General features: G+C 41.9%; 1 protein-coding gene across 2 annotated transcripts; it reads right to left on the bottom strand.

Annotated features, from left to right (window-relative positions):
* Window positions 1–3,471: 3,471 nt before the first annotated feature.
* On the bottom strand, window positions 3,472–24,623 carry LOC117396883 (protein PRRC2B-like). 2 transcript variants are annotated; one of them, XM_059005221.1, is made up of 33 exons: window positions 24,419–24,623; window positions 20,117–20,292; window positions 19,703–19,880; window positions 19,349–19,451; window positions 18,850–18,913; window positions 18,389–18,532; window positions 18,016–18,290; window positions 17,619–17,746; window positions 17,275–17,435; window positions 16,987–17,074; window positions 15,856–16,045; window positions 15,386–15,722; window positions 14,903–15,060; window positions 14,329–14,536; window positions 13,957–14,176; window positions 11,840–13,825; window positions 11,492–11,685; window positions 11,058–11,170; window positions 10,556–10,697; window positions 9,513–9,595; window positions 8,625–8,813; window positions 8,100–8,294; window positions 7,829–7,915; window positions 7,550–7,651; window positions 7,101–7,293; window positions 6,903–7,000; window positions 6,465–6,592; window positions 5,992–6,229; window positions 5,528–5,710; window positions 5,133–5,224; window positions 4,844–4,949; window positions 4,181–4,436; window positions 3,472–3,632 (listed from the first exon to the last, which is right to left on the bottom strand). In XM_059005221.1, exons 2-32 carry the CDS (start codon window positions 20,229–20,231, stop codon window positions 4,191–4,193), a joined length of 6,744 nt encoding a protein of 2,247 aa, XP_058861204.1. In that variant the 5' UTR covers window positions 20,232–20,292; window positions 24,419–24,623; the 3' UTR covers window positions 3,472–3,632; window positions 4,181–4,190. The 2 variants fall into 2 exon arrangements, with proteins under 2 accessions (XP_058861204.1, XP_058861203.1); XM_059005220.1 differs by having other exon boundaries at window positions 4,212–4,436.
* Between the last annotated feature and the right edge of the window lie 877 nt (window positions 24,624–25,500).

Genomic DNA, 25,500 nt, shown 5'->3' with positions numbered 1-25,500 from the left:
CCTATTGATTGAGGTACAGGATTACTCTTAGTCGTAATCGCCCTCAAACGTAATTATTTAGTGTATTTATTTTCTCATTTAATTTTGCCCTTACAGATTTTATTGTATTTTGTAACTGCTCTTACCTGTAATGTGATACAGTATTGTGTAATGTGATACTTTGTAACAGCTGTAAGTCGCCCTGGCTAAGAGCGTCTGCTAAAAAAATTAATGTTACTGTCCAATGTTACTATAAAACAGTACTATTGAATTTTTTCATGGTAATCAAGTGTTTTTCTTCTTTTTTTTTTTGTGATAGTTCAATGCAACAAGCAAATTCGCCTGCGTGAAATAACAGTTACCCACGCCCTGGCTAGCTATGTTCAAGTATTTACACCACTTATTTAGTTTCACTTGTGATGCAGCTGTCATTGTAATTGAACTTTTATGTGAATAATGCACCATCTTTGAATATATTTAAAAATAATAATGAATAATAAAAACCAACAAGGCCTACTGAATCAGCACAGTAAACTACTCGTGAAGTTCCGAACGCTGTTTAAACTTCAGTTCAGACGCACCATGTAGTTAACAGGAAACTTTCAAATGCTTCGACGCCACACACACACACCATTTACCTGTCCACCAGATAGTGTGGGTCGATGACTAGCCGCCAGAGGGCCACGCCACGTGAAATGTCCCTTACCTTCAAGGATCCCGAACTACGTTTCCGATGTAACCATGATAAAAGTTTGGTACAGTGTGTTAATTATGTCCCTTAATCAAGCAATGTGCTAATCAGACACAATAATTGGGGCACAGTGGAAAAGACATGCATTTAAGTTTATACACCCTGCACTAGGTTTTGTAACACTCAACTGAGTAGGTAGGGCGAGTAGGAAGGCCAGGACTGTATAACTGACAGGCAGGTGATGGTGCGGAGTAATTCGAATGTCTGTACAATACGAGTGACCCCAGGTCTGGACAGCAATACTTCAGATTTATATAAAGAACACACAAGATATTTGAAAAAGCAGAATTTGCTTAATTTTTTTTTTATTTAAATAAAAGGAGAATTCTTTCATATGGAAAGAGCTAATACGATCACATATTTGAAAGGATAAACAGGTACTGAACAAAAAAAAATAAAAGTAACCCAGGAATTGAGCCGTACAGCTGCAGGATAAGCCTCATGACAACAACTGGTCCAATAATAAAAAGTGTTGACTGTGAAATATCCATCGCCTGCCCTTTCAAATACCAGCCTACGAGAGAAGACAAGAAAAGACCAAAAACTAATACACTACTAAACCCAGCTTGGTGGTGTTGGCCGATGGGGGAGGAAGCAACATAGCTCATCATGAAAAGATGCTGCATCCCCCTTCTCTAATGCTGTCGAGGTCTGAACTTCAGGTTTGGCCAAACGACAAGGGGGACCAGGTTACCGAGATTTGAGACAGATCTGTTTTAAGCTGGGGGGGGGGGGGGGGAGGAGAGAGGAGGAAAAGAAAAACAAAGGGAGGCAGCACTACATCTTAATGTCTAAAGTACCCAATTAAATGTGAACAATTCCTCCAAATGCATTCTGAAAATTATATTTAAAATAAAAAAAATCCCAAAACAAAAACATGTGTAATCAGGCGATATTATAAACAGTAATCCATCCTAATGACATCAAGTATAGGTTTTTGGCCTCCCCAGTGCAGAGTAGTCTATAGACAATATATATATATATATTTATAAATAGAAGTGAACATTTCTTTCAGCTAGGGCTACACAAAAGTATATATAAATAAACTAGTGTTTCATAATGTTTAAAAACAGAAAGTCATAGAAAATCAGGCTCAAACATGAACTGGCGTTTAAACCTGCTCCGAACTGTAAGAGAAAATCTCTTTAGACAACGATGCAGGGTTCTGTTCTCCAAACAGAGCCATTACAAAAGGCAACTGCATACCAGAAAATAAAAAGAAAGCCGAATCCCGAGCCAGCAATACTGAGCATATATCAAGTCAGGCTTGTATACATTTCATCTTTAATTAAGTGAGGTTTCAGACAGCACGTACCACAAAAAACAATGGGACTTCAGGCCAACATTGTAGAAAACGATTTATATTAAAATATTGGCCCCTCAGCTTTATATAATAATAAGAAAAGATATTAGTCACAATATTAGTAGCCTGGGACAAGCAGTACTTTGGAATAACACAGTATTTCAGAATAATTTTTTGGGGGGGATGGCTGTATTTTAGATGCATGGCTGTTCCAATCCACCAAGTGCTTACACTGACAAATTCTTAAATCAACCACTATCGCCATCTGCGGGGTCAAAACAACTCAGCAGCTGTGCTGCAAGCATCAGGTACAGGAAGCAAAAAAAAAACAAAACAAACAAACCCCAAAACAAAAACACTGTACTAGCGGTCAGCCCTCAAGCACTATGGTTTGGAGGGGCGTTGCATCTTTCAGTACATACTGTATTTGGGACAGATGTAATTAAGCAATATTAAAAACAAAGTTACAAGCAAAAACCCACAATTCAGTCTGTTCATTAGCAACTACTTTTAAACACACCCCCCCGCCTTCCCCCACACATTTAGATGACCACAAAACACTCCATTAGCACCGTCCACAATCTCAGCTGTACATTTTTACTCTTAAGACACAGATCTCTGAAATGCAAAGTTACAAAGATCACTGGCCCTGTCGTACACATTTTATTTTACACTGCATGCCTAAAACACTTCATAAACCTCTGTGAAGCTTGAAATTAAAAACAGAGTGATTTATGAATCGAAAAAAAGATTGGTTTCAAGACACAGTACAGATTAAAAATAGGTTTCTGCATTTACCCAAGCACAGTTGGCTACATTTTACAAGCTTTGAGATAAACTAGACTTGTAACAGATTCTACAGGTTCTCTAGGAAGGCCACCTTTGCCTCTTTTCCAGGTCTGTACAGGATGAATGTTCTCCATTTCTGGGTCGGATTTGTTTTCTTAAATAAAACTGAACAACGAAGGCTCTATAGCTTTCAGAGTGTTGTATTGGCTTGTTTTTAAAAAAAGTAAAAGCTAAAATTTTCAAGAACACAGCCTAGTGGCCAAGAAAGATAAATAGGTTGAGAGAAAAAAAAAAAAAAATCTAAATTTCAATTTTTATTTATTATATCTTGAATTTCTTGCATTTGCCACAATGTTATACTACTGCAATCCTTTGTCGCATTATTTTCAAGTGGAGAAGTGGTGAGCTGCAGAAGGTCGTTTGGTTTGATCGTTTTGTCCTTCGATGGGAGAAAGTGACAAATCCAAACTTTTTTCTTTTACGGACTTGTATGGGTAATAAATAAGATGAATTTTAAAGTCTGCCTTGAAGTGTATATACCTGTATACATTAATACAATGTCTGAAGTTGGATATATTGGGCCAATTCCCATGGATGGAATCTTCAGGCAAATGGCATTGAACTGAATCTCTTTGACTGCCGTCTTCAAAAAAAAAAAAAAATTTGCCCTCCTCAACCTTCAGACTGTGGTTTAATTGCCCCAGTGCGGACTGGTTTCATCTGGCCCGGCGTCTGTGGTTCTTGCAGTTTCGACATCCCTGCTTGTCCCTTTCCTTCCCTGGCAGACTGAAGGACATCTCGCTGCTTTGCCTTCAAAGAAATGTAATTCACTGTAATCGTCCTGCTTTAAAAATCTAATGATACAAACATCAGTATAAATCAGATATCCCCCCTCCCTTCCCCTCCACCAGCAGTGCCAAAAGCCACCCTGTGTCCCCCAAGGCAGTATACCACAACCTAGGGCTTCCATTAAATCTCAAACTAAAAGGGATATACAGCTGTGGCCAAAGGTTTTGCATCACCTAGATTAAGGGTTGAGATGACCATTTTTTTTTATCTGAACATGGAATAAAACTACAAAAAGGATTAAAAGAAAACCTACCGGAAGCCATTAATAGTAGTACAGTATTTCATGTTAAACTTTGAAATGTCAGTTTTTCATTAAGTATATACAAAATTAGTTTATAAAAAACTTTAGTCCATAGTTCTAGATTTTATGCAATGCAACATTCATATTGTTAAAATAAATAAATAAATAAATCAGGGCCACAATTTAAAAACGTCAGATTTACACAGTAGCAACTGAGATCACATTGCAAATTTTTTTAAAAAAAGGCTTTAAATGAAGTAGAATTTACCTGTCTGCATTTAGAATTGTTGGCGGCTCACCTTCATGGCTTCCTCCGCCCCCTTGGAGTCTGTGCTGTTAGCGGGGGAGACAGATGCAGGGGGCTCACGGCCAGGGTTGCTATGGTACTGGGGTGAGCGGATGAGCACAGCGGGAGCATGGGGCCCCTTGTTCATCTGCATCACTGGCCTCTGAATAGGGTTTGGGAAAGGTCCGCTTGAAGGGGGCCGCATATGCATCATCATGCTGCCTTGAGGTGGAGGGATCTACCAGCAAAAACATGAAAAGCAATGAATAACCTCAAAAGTATTCTTTTCACAGTGTAAATACTAAAATCACCATATAGCTTGAAATCAAAGAGAACAGAGATTTAATGCAACAGCTTTATGGTGCAAGTAAAATCATTTAAATTGTAGCCACCACATTAATTTTTAATGTGCATGTTGCAATCTTACAAAGGTGTCAATGCGCACGTGGAGGCATGGTGGTCCAGTGACCCTGAGCAAGTCACTTAACCTCTGTCCTTCGGATGAGACGTAAAACCGAGGTCCTATTGCAAGTGACTCTGCAGCAGCAGTTGCGATGCATAGTTCACCCCCTAGTCTCTAAGTCGTGTTGGATAATGGACCAATTATTATTATTGTTAATAAAAGAAAAAATAGCTTTTGTCTACCTGTTGGGTGTAGTGTCCAGGGAGGGGACCTACATTCGCTGCTCCTGCTGGGCCCGAGGGCTTCCCACTTGGGCTGACTGATCCAGGCCTAGACAGAAAAAACACGCTTGAGAAAAAAAAAAAAAAAAAAAAATGGAAATCTTAATACATCTGGTGAAGGGCAGAAGATTAACAGCTCAGGATGCTTGGATTAAGTTTCGTAGAGCAACATCTTCTGCTTTACCAAATTGAATCAATTTACAAAATAAAACAAGCAAAACGGAAAAAGCAGTTCATTGCTAAAGCTTACCTGTAAGGTGTTGGAGCAGATCCTCCTGGCATTCCAGGAGAGTGGTTCTGTTTATCAGCAAACTGAAAACCTTTCATATCCATCGGTGGGGTCTGGAAAAGAGATGCAAAAAAGAAACGGTTTTGGAAATACAAACATTTCATATGTTAAACAAAACCCAAGAGACAAAAAATGACAAACTTGCATTACAGAAATTGCTACAGATAACATTCGGTTTTAAAACACTTGACTTTTATCCAATCAAATATTAGATTTTGCAATTTTAAAAAAGTCTTTGCATACTGTTCTTTCTGATCAACACTCAACATCCAATCAAGCACCGATATTGTAGGTTACTAGAAAATTAGATTAAATAAAAAATAAAAATGAAGGGAATGAAAATTGGTTGTACATACATTGAAATAACTCACCTCCCTACTGCCAGTCATGACGGGCGGCTGGGAGCCTGGGGAAATGATCCTGCGAGGGGCGCCCACTGGCAGGTTCTGGCCTTGCTGGAGCTGAATGGACTGGGGAAGGATCAGATGCTGCTGGGCAGAGCCGTACCGAAGCTGGGATCCAGGTAAAGGCATCGTCACCTTTATAGATCAAAAAAGAAATGAAAACGACATCCTCATTATAACCAAAGTCTCAAGCTTCCAATAAAACATCCTGGAAAACTGAATTTGTAGCAAGTGCCTTGACCTTATCAGCAGAAACTTGAATCAGAGTTATCCTTCAAGTTGCTTTCATGAGTTTCTAAAATGCACCTAACATTCAGCGATGTTATGCCAAATTCACTTCCATAAAAAATGCCACCATGGCTTACAAATAAAAAAAACAACTACATCCAGTGGGCTTCAAAAAGAATTAAACCAACCTGTATGAGCTGTGAATCCATCAGCTGCGACGTTCCCATTCCTGCTGCCTGGTTCATCTGCCCATCATAAACCAGGGCCTGGTTCCCACTCATTGGCTGGTAGGGAGATCCAGACTGTGGCTTCATCTCGGAGGGCTGCATGCCAGGGAAGGCAGAGTAGTGCCCTTTCAGAGGGGCTCCTCCAGGCAGAACCATGGCGTTGGGCTGGGAAAGGTTTGGGTGCATGTATACCTGGGACCTGCAAGAGGAAAAACGATCAATAAAAAAGGAATTTCTTGTAGGCTGAACACATTACTGCCAATCCGTTTCTACTTGGAGTTTGGAAAGAGCCAAGAAATTGGGGGCTCAAAACACGAACCTATTGCTTCAATTTACATTTGCGGGATTGTTTTTGCAAGGTATTAGCCAAAAATCTTTATAAAAAAAAAGACAAAAAGGCAAGCAGAGTGACTGGATTACTAAAATATACTGACCTGAAGGGCTGGATAGAGTTGAACATTTCCTGGGACTGAGACACAGGGAGTCCACCCCGCAGCCCCAGCTGGGCTTGAGCTTGGAGAGAGGTGTGGAGAGAAATGGGGATCTGCTGTGCAGCTGCAGCCTGAAAAGAGAGAGGAAAGTGTTACTAGCTGGGACTCTCGTCACCAAATGAGAAGAGATATTCTGGCATTGTAGCTGTTCTAAAAAAATAACACAAAAAATCAACCCTGCTATCACTGGAAGGGTAAGCATTCTGCAATGTACAGCTGCAATAGGTTCACTTTTTTTTTTTTTTTTTTAAACCCCAGCAGTTCCATCGTTTGTCTTGTATAGGAAGGATTTAAACCTGGTGTTCAATAAGCCTTTCACTGTGATAATACTGCTAAGAATTTGTCAACACCAATTAAATCCTACAAAAAGGACAGACATACCTGTTGATAGCTCTGCTGTTGAGGCATATTGGAAGGAACCATTCGAGGCTGGCTTGAAAAGACATGACCGTCAAGGTAAAGGGGTGGGATATGATTACCTGGATATATAAAAAAAAAAAAATCAATATGAAAAACCCAATTGAAAAAAACACACTACAAAACACTTGTGTAAATGTACAGAACCAGTCTGTAGCATACCTTGCATGGATACAGAAGGTGCGACAGAAGCGATAGGCATGGGCGGCATGGACACTCCCCCAAAGGAGCTGTAGCTCACTCCACTGGATGACCCAACACTGCAGGGAGGCTGAGCACCACAGCCTGCCCCTCCCGGGGACCCCTGCTCAGGCAAGCTCTGCGAATTCTCCCAGGCCTTACGGGCAGACTCCATCTACAGAGGAAATCACAAAATACAAAAGTCTAAAAGCTGCCCTACAGTACATACAAACTGGACAAAATTGGCGAATTACTTCTGAACTAAATTATGCAATTAATACACAATGAAAACTTTGCATTAAAATCAGAATACAATTATATTAGCTTCTGCGGGAGTGCTATAAATCTGTTCACGATCAAACATAACTATAAGCATTCACTCTTGAATCATTTTTGGTTGATCTGCAAATGTATACAGATAGACTGCTTACCTTTAAAGTGAGGTCTGTGCTTGGGAAAGAGAGCGGGTTCAGATTGATACCCTGCTGCAGATGGTCTCTTCGGAGCATTGGGATTCCTCGAGTAAGGGTCGCCTGAAAGCATAAAATGGCAAGTTGGATCATTAAAAGAAAAGTCTTAATCCTACAAAGTGCAAAAAAAAAAAAAAAATTTTAAAAAGTGTGCTAATGATCTGCAGTACAATATTAAACTGCATTGCCATATGTTCAATTCTAAGCTGGATGTGTTAACTAGGACCTCTACACACTTACATTACTGGCCAGGGCATCCTGTAGTTTGGTTACTGGGTTTGAAACTGGAACAGGTGTGGAACCAGGAGGCAAACTGAAGTCAGAATCCTAAAAAATTGACAGAACTATCAGACTCAATGTGCTGCTAGCATGGAATTCATAGATGTTCTGAATTTGAATGAATAAAAACACACCTGACAGAACTTTTTACACATTATATTGGAGTTAAATTTTTATTTTTTAAGTCTCAATGATTTGAATGCAGACAAGTAACTACTCAAACTTCACGCACCTTTGCGCTGACACCAAATTCAATAGGTGGCACAGGAATGACAGAATCTGCATGAATGTCCACTCCATTAACCGGGGGGATGTTTCCCTCCAGTCTCTCCATTCCCTCGGACCCCTTCCTGTGTTTCAGCGACCGTTCATTCCCAATAGGACCAGGTTTGTGCTCCTTGCTTTGTTCTGCATTAGCCTCAGAATCCTTCACATAAAAATAATAATGTATACTGTAAGACCTGCAAGCCACAACATTTATAAAATCACTTTAAGGGGGACACAGATCCCATGTGTCAATTCATCCGTTACATGCAATCAAAAGCCACACTGAATAAATAGATGGCTCAACACAGGTCAAGCCCCGCACTACAGCCAAATTAGAAAAAAAAAAGAATCTGTAAATAACAGTTTTGCATCACGTTTTAGTAGATGCTATTTTGTGCAACAGTCTGAATGTAATTCTGAAGTGGATGAGACCATGCAGAGGTTATCTAGCCAGCTCAGGGAAGATTAACTATATGGATATGAACAGCACCTTCTTATCCACCTGCTTGTGTGCCAGGTCTTTGAGCCCGTCTGGTTTTGGTTCTGCTTGGGTTGACCCGTTGGTTTCCTCAGGCTTGAGGGTGCCATAAGGGGAACTTCTCTGGGAGGAGGTGGCAGAGGATCCCTGAGACTCAGCACTCAGGTCAATCCCACTGTCAGTCTGACTCCCCTTAAACACCTGGGAATAGACACAAAACACAAGGGTGTTTCATACTCCAAATTTAGATGACACTTGGATATTTTTTTTGGAAGTCCAACCATCCAAATACCAACTGCAAATCTAACAGCAAAGCATTTAAAAAGGTTGATGGGTTTTACCGCTGGACTAGTGAATTAAAAAGAACATCCTCCATTCCTGAAATTGAGAGATTCTTTCCTTTTTCAGTCCGATGACACTTGGCAGCATGCTCTTCTCAGTGACACTTTCAGATGGGGGAAAACCAGCATGCCAAGTCTCAATCTGCTACTGGCAGTGCCATCTACATGTGGACCAGGTGGTAATCGGATCTCTTTAGGCTTTTTACCTAGTGGGATATAATCCTAAACTTGTGGGCAAAAGATTTGCAGGTTGGAGATATTCCAAGATGAGACATCTTGCCACAGTATACACCTATAGTCTTCTTATTCCGAGCCAACTGCTGTGGCCAAATGAAACCTGGCCATTTAAAAGGAAATTTGGCCAAGGATCCCTCTTGCTATGATCACCCCCCTATGGTGTTCATCCATCACAGAAAAACATTTAAAAAAATAAAACAATTTAGTTTAGTGTGTAGACTATCTTGATTTGCAGGCATGGTTGAAAAGCATCATACTCCCTTGAATCCACACAAGGATATTCCAATACCCCAGATAGGTTTTCTTTAATAACACACACTACCTCATTAGAGTTTGGTTCGGTAGCAGCAAATGCAGTCACAGGCTTTGTCCAGGAGTCTCCACCAGTCGACTGAACAGAAAGAGCTAGAAGATCATAGAAATATGCATGGCATGAAACATTACAGTAAATGGACAGAATTATAATTGTATGGCTGATTAACCCTTTGCGGTCCATTGTCGGACTGGGTCCGACATTGCAATTATTCCTCACAGGTCCTTTGTCGGACTGGGTCCGACATCATTATAGCAACGCAATAAACGGGTGTTTAGTCGTTTTTTCTCCGGAAAAAGCTGAGAAAACCATTCAATTGCCGAGTGGTAGCGACAGGAGCCGAGACAAGTCGGAAAAAAAAAAAAAAAAAAGGAGTATTTCATGAATAGTCATACATGGTATCAGGTATCAGATAATGGGCGTCCATAATAAACAAGCTGGCTAAGTGCGTCAGCGCACTGAGACTATCATGGACATTTGCAGAGCTTTTTTCAGATGTTATAGTAATAAAATAATGACTTGGATCGCATTATTGAGGAGTTTGGTGATAAAACGAGTGATCTGGAGATGATCGATCGGTATGTACGACTATTATTATTATTATTTATTTCTTACACAGCTGAACGCTATAGCAAACAAAAGGCTGGGGAGGGGCTGGAGATGCCTAGTGTGTGCTTTGTTGATATGCAGGGCCATTTAAACCCGTTTGACTGTGAAAAAAAATACTTTTAAACAGCGCGTATAAAATTAACTGCGCGTGTGAAAATTAATTAGACCTGGCGTGCCTGACGCGCGATTAATAAATGGACCGCAAAGGGTTAAGGATGGTTCTCGCTTTTCACATTCAGTTCCCATTTAGGCGATACCTTTCCACACCTTCATTTTACTACAAGTCTGTACATGCAATATAGAGTTACATTTAAAAAAAAAGGAGCATACCCAACATCTTTCTTTGCCATCTACACCTCAATAAACTAAACTTTGCCAGCAGAAGTCTGGTAGTTTTTGTTTTACCCAGCATTCCCCCCTCCCTGTCATTATGTACTCCATACCGGTGTTATTGCTCTCCCAGATTTCAGTTCCCAGGTTGCTAGTTGACACTGCATCCTCTGGCTGGTCCATGGTAATGCTGTTCTGTTTTTTTGCAAAACGAGGTGGCATCTTAGAGGCTAGGACTCTGCTTTTTACAGGTACCTGTGTGTCAAGAGAAAGATTGCTATTAAAAGCACTGGGAACCTTAAAGGCTACCCAATTTACATTGCAATAACATCCCATCTTACTGGCACTAGGGAAGAAATGCATGGAATACCAAGCCATAACAGGAGAAGTCAGTTCAGTAGCCATTCCTAGAGAACATTGTGTTGAAAGCAAATAAGGATCTGTACTTGGCAAACCCTTCCAAGTTTAGCTTAAATTTCCTCAGTCGTTTATTAAATATGGTACCGTGTTTACTGATCTGAAAACGGTCTGCTGCTAAAGTTGGCTTCCTCTATCCTAGTGAAATGCCACTGCCTTACTTTCAAAGGCAAACTAAAGCAGAGTCCAGCAGCCTACCTGAGTTCCCTGCTCTTTCTTTCTGCGCTCATCCTCTAGAAGGCGCCGCTGTTTCTTGGACAGGACCTCTGTGAACCCCTCTCCGCCAGGGACTATTACAGTTTCGCTTTCCACTGATTGAAGAAAATAAAGAAAATCCTTACATTCAATGATCTGTTCATATAAAGCCATGAATTAAACAGGTGCTACATCTTCAATGATATGTAAAAGAACATCGATTTAAAGGGATAGTCTCCTCTGCTTCCCCAGCTGCAGGGATTACATTTAAAATCACTCACTATCTTGACCGCTTATGAGTTAACAGCCGTACTCTCCGATTTCCCAGCAACTAAAAGAATAATCTGAACTATAGCAACATTTAGTCAGTTGTACAATTATAAATTTGCACAAGATAAGCATGGAAGTGTAAATGGGGGTATTTAGGATGCACTTACTTGCATAATTCAGGTCATACTGAGACAAAGCCTCCTGCTTGTCATTTTTCTGAGGTCCCAATTTAAGTTCCTTTTCCACCTTTTTATTGGTGGGTTCTGAAGAGATATTCCGAGGGATGTCGCAGTCTGCCTTCACAGATTGATCCACGTTGTATAGGGAACTGGAGTTCAAACCTGACGCTTCTTCTGGAGACCTGTTCTCACAAAGGGAACCAACTTTCAGTAACGGAAAACAAACCAATACCAAAATCGTAGGTCTATTCACATTCTAGAATACATAGCGATGGAAGAACCGCTATTTACCCACTGATAAGATTCATCAATTAAACAAATTTATCATCTATTCACCTTCTAGTGTTCTGGGGCATTGCATTCTGCCAGCTGTCATTCCTTGATGTTGGTTCGCCAGACCTGGATATTTTGTCCCCCAGCCCAGTCGGATCCCCCTTACGGTTCTGCCGTTCCACTACAGGCCTCTGACTGGAAAAGCTGCGCTTGGCAAGTTCTCTCTTCTCTCCAGAGCTAGCATCGCCATGACCCAGATCGGACGCCATCTCACCCTGGGAGAGCCCAGTGCGTTTCTCCCGCCTCTCGTTGAAGTCGCTACTTTCTGAGGCAGTCTCCCAATCCTCGTTTGCCTGCTCCGAAGGACCGCGATGTGGGGCATCCCGGGATCTGCCACCAGGATGATGTGAAACGCCATTCTCCTCCACCTTTGACCTGCTGGACCAGGGGCCAGCGAAATCTGCGTTGACGTGTTCCTCGCTGTTCCATTCCGTTCCAGATTCCTTTTCTTGCCTCAGACGCCTGAACCTCGGGGGCTTGTCCTGGCGGGGGGGTCGTCTGCGCCTCAGGGGTCTGTTGTCTGGGTTCTCCCCGTCAACGCAATAATCATCTCCTCCCCGCTCTTCAAACCCATTGTCCACAAAAGACCCAGGATATTTCTGTGGATATCTGAAAGGCTCCCTTTCTTGTGGTCTTCTAGAAGAGAACACTTCAGTACCTGGAATGTACCCGTTCTCCTGGGTTGGGCCACCTCCATACTGTACACCCCTGCCCCTCCACGTAGACGTCTCCCTCGGACCAAACCCTCTCCCATAGCCAGTGTTGGTCAGCCTGGGAGGCAGAGACCTGCCGAACCCCCGGGTGGCTTTAGGCTTCTCTCGATTTTCAATACCATCTATGCCTTGCTCCTCCATGTAGACCTTGTTTGATCGCCAGGAATCCTTCGTGTCAACTCTTCTTACGCTTGCAGTCTCGGAGTGGCCGGCTTCTCCACCGTTTTCAGACCCCTTCTCTTTACGCCGCTTGGGCATCTCCTCGTACTCCGAGGCTTCGCTGAGCGTCTCGCTGACGTTGCGACGGCGAGGCTTTCCTCTCTGGGAGTCGTCTGGCTGGGTAAACTCTCGCGGGTTACGTCCTCTGCCCACCCTTTGCCCATTGTAGGCACCTCTTGTCATTTCACCTCTGCCCCTGGAGTTGAACTCTCGGAATCCTCTCCCCCTGCCTCTCCCCGGGGCCCTTACCCCTCCAAAAGCTTGTTCCTCGTCAATGAATATCCAGTTGTTTCGCCTGGGAGCAGGAGGGTCACCAGAATTTCTGGAAAGCGATTTGCTCTCCCAGCTGTTGTCCTTCTGCTCCTCATCTTGGGAACTTTCAGCAGATTTCTCTGCTTTGGCAGGGGGATACGAGTCTTCAGGAGTGTTAAGGGCAGGGGAAACTGAATATTTGGTACTGAGAGGAAGAATCGAGTCCTTTTTCGATTCGTGTCCAGAGTGAACTTCCTTCTCCTTGATTCTGTATGGGGCGGGTTTCTCTTGCGGTTCAACTTTGGGCTTCTCGTTTTCTTTATCTTCAACCTTCAAAGCCTTGAGTACTGGTTTCTTAATTGGGCCAGTTCTCCTGGTAGGCGGTCTCCCAGTTGGTTCTTGCTGCTGGCTATTGCTGGTACTTGAGCCTGTATCTGACCACTGAGACTGGGGGCTGGAATCTTTCTTCTGAACGCCTTCGTTCCTCCAAAAATCAGAAGCAAAGGTCTCTCTCTCGGGGGTATCAAACACTTCCTCCCTTGAGTCGCAGCTTTCTTTACAGTGCCCGATGCCCAATTCCTTTGCCTCAGCTTGCCGATCAGTTTTAGCGTCTCCTGAAATCGAACTGTTTTGTTTCACAGGGGATAAAGCTTCTTTTTGGCCGTTCTCTTTCTGGGAAGGGCTGACACCCACATCAGGCCTCATGCCCTGATAATCAAGGTTAGACATATCTTCAGCCGACAAGTCCCCATATTCCTCCCCTCTGTCTTTATAGAAGTCTTGCCGAATGTATGTTCTCTCACTCCTGTACAAGAAACCATAATGTTCATTAAGACAATTAAAAAAAAAAAACACAGGTAAACCAAGCAGATGGCATTTTGAAAATGTCTAGTTTTAACCCCTAGACGAGTTTAACTAAACGGATGCAAGACTGACCTGTCATCAGCCCTGTTCATGTCTTTGTTCTCGTGCTGCCTCTGATAGGGGGGTGTGAAGCTCCTGGTCGGGGCAGGTGGATAACTCTCCTGACTCCAGACTGGGTAGGGCTCTGTGGACGGAGCTCTCCGCTCCTGCAACACGGAAGGATGACAATTCTCATCTTGAGTGGAGCCCGGGCTGCTCAGGTGGTCTTGCGGCATCATAGGCTTCATCATCCCTATATGTCAAAAGAGAACCGATATAGATATGTTTTTTAATTGACAAATTACATATGACGACAGGGCTCCTTCAGAAAGGAGCATCAACATGGCCACGATGTACACTCACCATTCATTCAGAATAGTGTCCTATGAAACCAGGTTTGCCTACCTGAAGAGTGGACAGGTGCTGGGTAGTAGTCCACAGGGGAGCGACCCTGGGCCATGCGGGGGTCCATATAAGGTGGCATCATCATCCAACGGGGGTCGAAGCCAAGCACATGAGGGGGGTAATAGGAGCGCTGAGGGTGAGGGGGTGCAGTCCCAGGTGGAGGGGGGTGTCCCTGCTGCTGCCAATGCTGCATTTTGTAAACTTGCTCCTAATTTAGCAAGAAAAAACACATTAAAAAGTCTTAATTCAACAAGATCAAATGGGATTCGTTAGTCCATTCATTTTACTGTTCTTTTGTGATGAAAACGTACTCAAAGAAATACTGTAAATCCATAAATATTTGCAAGCCTTTTACTGCGTTTCATGTATGAATCACAAATATTTTGGCATGAATATCAAACTCCACTAAATACATACTTCATATATTGCAACAGGTTGGCAACAATTCTGGAGCAAAATAGGTTTGAGTCTCCAAATACATTACATAGAACCTCAATACACTGCAAAACTACAGCAATGCAATACTGTATGTAAAAACTGAACATTGAAATCTATCCAGCATTCAGATGCTCACCTGTTGCTGCTGCTTTTGGAAACGCGGAGGCAGAGACTTCTGATACTTCCCATAGTCTGGCACAGGGGAGGTCGGCTCGCTCCGACAGTGCACCCCAGACACCTCCTCTTCAGGATAATCTGCATTACTATAGTGCTCAACAGGGATCTCCACCGAATCTTTAAATAAAAAAAAATGAATATTCAAGAATTCTGTTAGTACAGCAAGCTATCCAACAGAACGTCAATTTAAGTACCAGACGGACCTTTGAGCTATGACTTGTACATTTATCTCGCTGAATATGAAGAACATATCCAATGTCAGCGTTTAACTGAAGTGCTGTTTGTTTTTCTACAGCATCACAATTAATTCAATTTTGGATTGTAACTTCATAACTTGTAACTTCATTCTCTTTCTGGAAATATGCACACTCTAGGAGATGAAACGTACCATTTTTAAAAAGCCCACAAAACCAATGCAGCTTTAATGTAAATGTGTGCCCACCTTTACTGCCATACTGCCAGTTCTCTTGGCTTGATTTGGAATCTTTGCAGGGAGACAGGGGCTCCTCGGGACCCTTGCTGTCAAGCTCCTTAGGAGAGCCGTCTGGCTTCTGAACCTTGTCCTTCCCCAATTTCTCATCCAGCCTCTTCAGTTTCTCCGCGCAGGCCGCTAGCCTCTCCTCTCGTGCACACCGCTCCTCCTCCTCCCGGCGACGACGAGCACGCTCCACGGCCTCCGAGAGCTCAGGAGAGGCAAACTTCGCTCTGGGGGCCTGTCTCTCCTCCTTCTCCTCCACCGACTCGCGTCTGCGGATACCGGCTGGGGGGTTCTGCTGAACCTTCCAATAAAATAAACAAATTCAGCACCACTAAGTGTCAAATCGTCAGTCATGTTAGTTTGCGATGATATTAAAAGATAGAAGTCAAAATACAACACTTCCAATACACTTTTTTTTTTTTGCACATGCATACCTGAGACTCTGAAGTGGGGGCCCAGTTACTGGGTTTCCTTTGCTGCTGTGGGTCTTGATATCTGTGTGCGGCCCTGCTTGCAGACGGATCATTCCACACTGCATCCTCTTCGGGGGTCTCCCTGTTGTAAACCCCCTCCCCGGAGTTCAGGGAAGACTGGCGATCCAGTCTGTAATCCCAGTCATTAGTCCTTTTACAAAAGAAAGGGAAGGAGTTAATACTTTTGGGAAGAAAAAAATAATTGACCGTGTAGATAAAATGAATCACCTTATGTATTTATATTTGAAGATTACATCTGGAACCTTAAAAGGATCTGAAAAGGTTTCAGTAATAAAATGGGTGTGAAGGCCAGGCTGCCATACTGGAAACAAAGTAAACTATGCAAATACTAAATGACAAGGGGAAATCACAGCATCCATTCTGTAAAAGCACTCCAAGTTGACCCTTTTGTCAGCGTATCAGTCTTATTCTTCTGAACCCATTCTTTGAGTACAAATTAACAGAAAGGTTAGAAGGATCTATTGGAGCATCATTTACACCAACAGTTGCAGAATATCAAATTTAAAATTAAAACTGTTTTATTTCAAAAAGCATTAAAAAATAAGGCATACCTTTCAAAACTCGCATGCCCAATAAACTGAAAACAAAAGAATTTACACAAAATCAAATACGTGCCCATCCAAAAACCTGTAGTGCCACTTCATACCAAACCCCCATAATAACCCTTGCACTGCGGGACGCTTACTGGATTCTCAGGTACCATGGAGGCAGGAGGATTCTGAAATGGTATTGAGATCTTCCGTTTATTTATTCAAGTATCCCAAAAGCTTGGAAAACGTATATAAAACTGATACACTGTATCATAAAGCTTAAACTAGGGAGTGAAGAGAAGGCTTGGATAAATTGAATTAGGTTTCTGGAAGTTAAATAGATGGCTAAAAACTGAATAGGAAAGAAAGTCAATCTGGTACTCGTGACCTTCCAAAAAGAAAATGTTCCCCATCCCATAAACCTTATGTTCATGAGATCACTAATCCATCTGGGACATCGCCTCACCAAAAAAAAAAAAAAAATGTAAACAATTAAGAATCATAACGGGCTGTTTTGGGTCCTCTAATAGCAGAGACCAACCATTTGTTCTTTTTCTCTGCTGAAGTATGGTCCTCTTCATCATCGCTGAACTTCAGTTTCTCACTGTAATCCACCTCCTCGTGGAGACCTGCAAAAGCAAGCAGCATTAAGTACTTATTCATATCAAGATGCTTCCATGGAGCGTTTGCTTACTTTCCAAAGTACACCAGTGCTACCAAACGTAACCACATTAAAAGCTGGTTAGAAAAAAAAAAAAAAAAGTGTAACATCTTCAAATCCCAACAGTACTTGACCACTGCAGAAATGCAACACAGTTAAATGCTTTACCTGCCCAACCATCCTCTAAATCATGGTCTAGATCATCCAGGTCCTTGAGTTCCTCAGCGTTAATGATAGCTGGCCTTGGAGGTCGATCTCCAGAGCGTCCGATTGATCGGGCTGTGCGGGGAGGCCCTCGAGGGAACCTGTTCTCTCTCCTTGGCTCACCGCTACAGGGAATAAGACACTTAAAGTGACGTTTTCAGGTTTTGTAAAAGCACGTACCTAAAAAAACTAAACTACTCTCCACAAACTTGAGTGTGGATTAAAGGTTAGACTGGCATACCAGAAGCACAAGTTGTAGATAAAGATAACACACTGAGTGAAAAAGCTTGTACACGCTTATCCCTTACTTGACAGGTTCAGCTGGTTGGTACTGCGGTCTGAAAGTCTGTCGAGCCTCAAAGCGGACCGGGGGAGGAATAAGCGGAGGTCCACGTTCGGAGGACACGGGACAGTCACGAGACTCTTTAGAGCACATCTGAAACAGGACCGGGTCTTTCAATAATCCAATTCACTACATCACTGCACAAAACAATGCTCTAAAATTCTCCCAAACTAACCACTCTCACCTAAAAGAAAGACATTCAAAAGCCATGGCATGCCCAGCAGCTTCTTAGCAGCTTGACAAGAACACACACTTTGACAGCAGGCCATTAACACTTTCATTATGCATCACTGTAATGTATTAATTCATTTTAAAAGACTGACTTGCTTCACTGTAGTCACAGCTCCATGTGAAGTACTTACAAAAGCAGGAAGCATGTCGTGGTAGGATGCGGGTGGGTGGTGCTGCTGCTGCAGACTCTGGTACTGCAGGGCCACTGGTGTCCCTCTTCGGACGGGCTGGGTGGGGCGGAGGGAAGGGTCCTTCATTTCTGGGGCGGAGGAGGGGGCTGCAGGAGGGGGAGCGGGGGCTCCCTCACCTGAGCCGTTGCTCTTCTCTTCGGGCTCGTAGGAAAGACCAACTGGTGATGTCACAGGATGAAGGTTCCTCCCACCACCCTCCCTCCAGCTTGTCACATCTAAAAGGAGGGGGGAAATATTATGTCACAAGCTTTGTACCGTTTTAAACTAGAGCTTTGAATTTTTGTTTTTGTCTCTAGTCACCGAAATGCCTTACTCTGAGGGCGGAGGCTTGGTCCTGGCCCATACGACAGATCGAAGACGCTTCTTTCCTTGATAACCTTGTCCTGTTCGCCAGCTGCTTTCAGCGATGGAAATTCCTCGTGAGAGAACGGCTGCAGTCGGCTTGAGGCCCTTAAACCTGCAAACGAGAGCAAAAGAACCAGGGTGACTTTATAGATATAGGAAGTGCATTTGCAAAAAGAAACCAACAGTTTAATTTTTATAAACAGAAAATGATATAGCGTATTACAAGCAATGCTAGGACCAGTTCATTGTTGTGTTGCGTGAAGTATTTTTTTTCCTAGACCTAGTTACAGGTTTACAGTGTTACAAAAAAAAACATTTACATTTGACAGTGAATACATAGTCACTGCACTGGGGATTACTGTAAAAACTTAAACGCTCTTTGTAAATCAGGTCCTATATCACCAAGTCGACAAAAGTAATTCTCCTCACCATCCTTTTCTACCGGCTTTCCATTCACCTGTGCCCATTGCTTTGGTCCACCTGTACTTGTGTTCTAAAAAAGAATGGAACTGTTAGTTTCAGAAAACTAAAACATTACAATAAGTAAAAGGGTAAACGTATATGAGCAGGGCTGAAACCAATCTAACAAAGCTTAGACAAATACAATATAAAATACTGAAGACATGCTTTTTTGCAGTTGGTTCAATAATGATGCCTAGACTACCACGTTTCGTGCAATCAAGTTTTATACATTAGATGCTGTATTCACTCTAATTTACCACAGATCGGATACACAGGCTGCACTGGTGGTTAACAGCTGCCTCGCAGCCACTGAACGGCAAGCCACGTATTCCTATGATCCAATTCACTGCTGCTTTTAAAAACGATTTAAAACACACCGAAACAGGAGGAGACTTTGCTTTTCATGGCAGCGAGAGCATGCTCGCTCGGAACAATCAAAACGCAAATCCGTTTCCTTCACGCCTACCTCCTGGCTGGTCGCTGGTGTCTGTTTCTGCAGATTGGAGACAGATTTCTGCAAAGCCTGCTGTGGCTGCAATTCCTGCTGCTGTGCTGCTGATGCAGTAGAACTGAAAAAAAAAAAAAGAAATCACATTATCTGAGCAACACATTTCCACGCAACTGAGACAACTGCAGGAGCCAACAGCTTGTTCCTTCGTTTGTTTAGAATGATCTCCCAATAAAGCCTATCGTAATATCTAGACACCAGCATTCTGGGGATGCGTTTACCAGAAGGGAATAAAGAATCTCACACTCTGCCGGTCCATATCAAACCCACTGCAGCTGGATCAGTCTCTCCCACACAAAACTCCCCCCTTACCTCTTTTGGTCTGGTTGCTCCTGCTTGTTTGCCCATCCTGTTCCGTCTTTGGGCACAATAATCACGTTGGGGTCGTTTCCTTTGTTTTCAGATTTCAAGCTCGGCAAGTGAGCGGGAGGAGGCATTCGCCGGGCTGCGGCCACTTTACCAAGACTCTGCAAGCCATGTCGAGGAACAACTGAAAACCACAGCGAGACGAGGCTTTAGAGCAACTCAACTACAGGAAGCGTTTTCTACAACTGGTTTTGGAAACTCAATTAAGGAAAGGAAATCGTCATTCTAAATAGCAACTGCTTATCACAGTTTATACAGACACAGTGGGCTCATATCTATTGCAAATCCTACTGAAATGCACCCCAGTCATATCCAGCCATTAATTGCTACATACAGCATTTAAAAAACAGTCGAACTTACCTGTAGTTTTCTGAATTTCTATTGACTTTCCCTTGTACTTATCAAACAGGCTGAGAGACGAGTACTTGCTTTTCCCATCCTTTGCCTTGGTTATTTGCCCCAAACGATCGGACATTGCGATGTAATGTCATCGAGTATGGAAATTTCTTTTTGCACCCTTTCTCTATGATCTTTGTCTAGAAAGAACAAACACAAAGGCAGACATTAGAAATCAAAGTTTTTCTAAATCCTGTACACCAGACCCCTCAAATAATGGGTTTTAGCAAGAACATCCTGGAGACCAAACTGGGAACCTTGTACACCAGTAATCTGATCTACAAAGCCTAATTCAGCCCCGCAGACAGGCAGCATTCCTGTTGGTAAGAAATTAGGAATTCATTACACACCAAGTCTGAGCTCCTGGTCAAGCCCTGTATTGTTCCTGTTATCAAGGTTAGTGTTGTAGGGTTTAAAACAAAACCCATTACTTTCTCTACTTTGTTGTAATCATGTTCCGGTCCCTCTGAACCTGCTCTGCAGCAAGCAGGTAGGATCCTGGCAACGATGAGACAGATGAGCCCATCACAATACTGAACCTCATGAGAGGGAGTCAAATAGCCAACGAGATGTCTGATTGAACAGGCTAGTGTCAATTCAGAAGGCATTTCGACAGGAAGAACCGACACATCACCAACGTAAAGAAATGACAACTGATTTCTGATTCGGGATATATGTTAAATATTAAAACAATCGAGATTAAAGATATTGCAGGAATACGTACAAAGCAGAACATTTGGGAAAGTAAGGAGTGCTTTTAAACTCTACACCCTGTTCAGTAACTCTGAATAAGGAACGAGAATTAATGTAAATGGAACCACTGCAGTAAATGTCAGCTTGGGAATTTTGCCAAACTTTCCTTGAACAGGCTAGACACAGTTTAAGTTTTACAAGTATAAAACTAGACAAGGAATCCAATTCAATAAAACAAGAAGAGAGAACATTAAAAGCTCCTGCCCCAAATGTTAGTGCTCATAACTTTCCCCACAGTCAGTTACAAAGACAACCGAGACAGCTTCATTCAGTGTCTTGGATATTTACAGACACTTCTCTATGCAAACCCCTTTTATTTATTAGTAGCCAACACGCAAGAAGCAGGAGTCAGATTTAAATCATTTACAACCACATGCGGGAAGCATCCAAGACACAAACACTTTGCATAAATGACAACCATTTCAAGCGAAACAATCTCAACACACCTAATACCTCAAATTAAAGTAAAGAATAATGCTTGTGGGTCAAGTCGGCTACATTACAATCTTAAATAGGCTTGCAGGTGAATTAGAGGAGCATTTAACAGTAACAGACGTCACCAGTCTACATCAAAGCCTTGGACCATGGATATATTACCAATATAAGCATTTGACAAATTAGTTTCTTCCTACATCGGATGCACCCAAAGGGCTCTGGACTCTTGACCGGAGGGTCGTGGGTTCAATCCCAGCGGGGGACACTGCTGCTGTACCCTTGAGCAAGGTACTTTACCTAGATTGCTCCAGTAAAAACCCTACTGTATAAATGGCTATTTATATGTAAAAAAATAATGTGATATCTTGTAAATTGTAAGACGACCTGGATAAGGGCGTCGGCCAAGATAAATAATAATAATGTAATCAGTTGGAAGAAAACAAATTGGCAACTGAGCTCGAGAGGGAGAGCGAAAAAGAATTAGCACCCAAGTAGTAGGGGTAGAGAAGTTAAAAGAAATAACTCTTAACAATCATAAGCATAAGGCAGAGTGGAAAAGGGATTCAGCTTCATAGAAGGATGCCCAGCAGTTACGCAAGCAGGTCAATTACACAGTGGTGGTGTTTGTTTATTGCATCCAGCAGCGTTTGAAATGAAGTACGTTGCTGTATGATTTTTTGGAAATCAATGTCAGAGCGTGGCTCTTGAAATGTTAACTTTGCTACTACTATGAAGTAGAAAAAAAAGGCTACTGTTTTTTTTGCTGCTAATGCAAGCCCGGATCACTTATTTGTACTCCCATTAAAATCCAAGTCAAGTTCCAACTGCTTTCTAAAACTAGGTCTGGATGTTACATAGCATGTCTTTCAAAAACAAACACTGAAAACAGAACGGACCCAGGCTCTATCCAAGAAAGAAATCGCTTTCCTGGTAAACACTGCAGTGGAGGTATTCTCTCTCACTTGGCTACTGCCACTGAACACCCAGCAAGAAGAAATCACTGCTCTCAAAAGGGATGCACAGCTGCACAAGGATTCCTGCAGCTGTACCAAAACAAGGCACTTCCAATTTCAAAACAGGGTTTCACGCAATTAGCAAAGCACTCCAACAATACACAGATTTAAAGCTGTGCAAAAAAGCTACATTTCACAAATATAAAAACTCGACCTGTCTGCTTCAGCTCACAATACACAGTACTTTCAGTAGGTTATGTATTTGTTTCAATAACAGTCGTGTCATATACAGCATTCATTATAAAACAAATGAAATATAACAAAGTTTCAGTTCTTACAAACCACGTTATTAACGAAACATTTGATTTCCACCCCATTGCCCTTCCCACAGTTCTTGTGCCAAATACCTTTTTAAAATAACTTGTCATGTTCAGATCTGCCAGTTTGTTTGTACTGCAGCACAGCAGGATGAAATATACATGGGGTGAAAAAAAAAATAAGGATTTCATTTGAAAGCTCCCACTGCATGAACCAATCCTGTCTCCCTGTGTGTAGCCCCTCTGCATTTCAAATTACCATCAATTAGCATCTGGTCTGCTATACCAGTTAATTACATTCAATTAAATGAGCACAATACCTATTGTAGAACATCTGTTTAAAGTAATTGGTTACAAACAAGTGAAGATATGGAGAATGTGGTTGAATATGCTGGTTTCAGAACCTAATTTCTGGGCTGCTTGAATTTTAGATTAGCTATCTTGTTACGTTTAGTACAGTATTGGTGTCGGCTTTGCGGAGACGGTCCATTAGTTTCTTGAAGAACTTTACTGATGTGCGTGGTAGAAATGACCTCAGGGCTTCCTCACATTGTGTGATGTAAGACCTGCTTTGTATTAGATCATTAAAACACGATAGTCGTGCGAGACGTCAGAACCCCGCATCTGAAAATCAATGCACTTCACTAAATCTGCAACAGTCCTGTTCTATCAGGGTGGCGTTTGGTTTTACTACTGGGGCTGGAGACTATAGCACTGGACTACATAAATCTCGACAGTCAGCTGCTGTACGACACCGACTACTACAGCAGACATTACATAACAAGACCCCTTTAAAAATGGTCTCCAAGACGAGTGGCGAACACAACACCATCGTCCTGCGCGGAGGAGCAATATTTTCAACTCCTAAATCAACGATTCATTTTCAGATCATCCGACAAATAAACTTAACACTTCGATATTTAATTATAAAATACTAAAGTGTTAAAAGACTGCATTTCTTCAATTTCCGTAAACATTTCTGGTGGCGCATGTGGAAACGAAATTAAAATCAGATGTATAAGACAAGGGCACTGATAATGTCAAATACAAAGCCATTTTAATATATATATATATATATATATATATATATATATATATATATATATATATATATATATATATATAATTAGTTTTATGAACTACAACAAATATGTCACAAGGCCTTGTATATAATGGAGCCAAAGAAAAACAAAACACACCATCTAATAGCAACCAGCTTCAAGATTATGAGACACAAAATATATTTCACTTCATCTTTCATCCCGTGTAGAAAACAGACATTTTTCACTTATTATAAAATAAAGCCAACACGAGCCTTGATTAAATGAACCTACCAAAATATAAAATACTAAAAACAGATTATTAATAAGACAGCGACGAAGGCAAACGTAGAAAAATACTAAAACGTACATTAAAATATTGCAATATTGATAGAAATGCGTTTGACACACAGCTATGTAAACTGTCAATAATAATAATAATAATAATAATAATAATAATAATAAGAGAAACATCATTCCACAAAACGTCAACAACAAAAAACAAAGGAGGAAAAACATCGAATATAAGCGGAGTTCACCCGTAAATAATAACGTCATAAAAGATTTGCGGCATTAAAAAAACAAGAAATGAAAATACTTTCCCCTTCAATCTTTTACCTCCGTCTCGGAAATCAGAAGGAGAGAATATAAGACAAGCCGATTAAAAATGGCTACTACCCAGAACAAAAGCAACAGCTAGACCCAAACAGGGAGCTCCATTTAAAAGAACAACCGGTCAGAAAGCAGCCCTATCTAACCGGTGCGTACCTGTTTCACGTCCGAAGCCTGTTTTAAACCAGATCCAATCGTATTTTCCCGTGGATGGCTGGTATTTTTAAAAGGATGGCTGTAGATTGCGCTTCTCTAATTTCTGTTTTATTCGGCTTCTATATCCGTCGTTATTGCAGGACCTGCCCGGCCTGTAGATCCTTGACTCGATTCTGTCGAGAACCTCCCACGCAAGCGCGGCATTTAAATATGACAGCGACACCTACAGACGCCGCCGAATATGACGCCTAAGTCTGCTCCAGGCCGCCCAGCTTTCCCGTAACAAAGTCTTTATTTTTTAAATGTATTTAATTTTTTATACTTGCAGGTTGGTTTCTGGTATTTAACATTGGGTTTCGTGCATTGTGTTTTTTCAATAGCTTTTTTAATAATGGCGAAAGTACAAATTAACCAGTCTGTCTTTATGACAAAATAATATATATCGTTGAAGTTTTAAAATTAGTGTATAGTACGGCTGCATAGTTTTGCAGTTTGGGGTAAAATATATAAATATAAACACACATGCGCCCCCTCCCCCTCTCCCCTCTCCCCTCTCCCTCTCCCTCTCCCTCTCCCTCTCCCTCTCCCCTCTCCCCTCTCCCCCTCTCTCTCTCACACACACATATCTCAAACAATTGCTATTACTCCCAAGTGACACCAAAATACAGCAGTCATTGCAGAGTAAACTCTGACAATAGCATACAGTTTTAATAGTAAACCATACTTTCTGATTTATGAAGGGAGGGGGTGAATTCCCAGCCCTGGGGGTTGCTAGACTGAGCTGAGCTGGAAAACAAGCCTGGCATATAAAAACATTATAAAATTAGAGCACAGTATTTTTTTAAAAAAAATATGTTTTACCACACCTCAGTGGGCTTTACAGTGCTTACCTAGGCTTTATCATGCTTTCACTGTGCTTTATTACACTTTGCTAAGCTTTTACTATGGGAAACTTTCACTGGTATTGTACAATCAAATATGTTTTAAAATAACATTTTTTAGATTACTTTGTTAACGGTCCAGTTTGTTTGCATAACCCCAACTGTCTTTTGAGACGTAAGCCCTTCCAAAACGTTTCCTCC

Source organism: Acipenser ruthenus, chromosome 31 (assembly GCF_902713425.1).
Source record: "Acipenser ruthenus chromosome 31, fAciRut3.2 maternal haplotype, whole genome shotgun sequence".
In the NCBI taxonomy this organism is placed as follows: Eukaryota; Metazoa; Chordata; class Actinopteri; order Acipenseriformes; family Acipenseridae; genus Acipenser; species Acipenser ruthenus.
This window is presented reverse-complemented; position numbering and strand designations above follow the sequence as displayed.

Bases quoted from the DNA above. Each gene is read 5' to 3' on its own strand.
- LOC117396883 (XM_059005220.1), bottom strand. From the start codon at position 20,231: ATGTCCGATCGTTTGGGGCAAATAACCAAGGCAAAGGATGGGAAAAGC. The intron at 19,881-20,116 runs GTAAGTTCGACT...TGTGGTTTTCAG, and splicing joins AGAAATTCAGAAAACTACAG to TTGTTCCTCGACATGGCTTG. The intron at 18,291-18,388 runs GTAAGGCATTTC...CCCTCCTTTTAG, and splicing joins ACCAAGCCTCCGCCCTCAGA to ATGTGACAAGCTGGAGGGAG.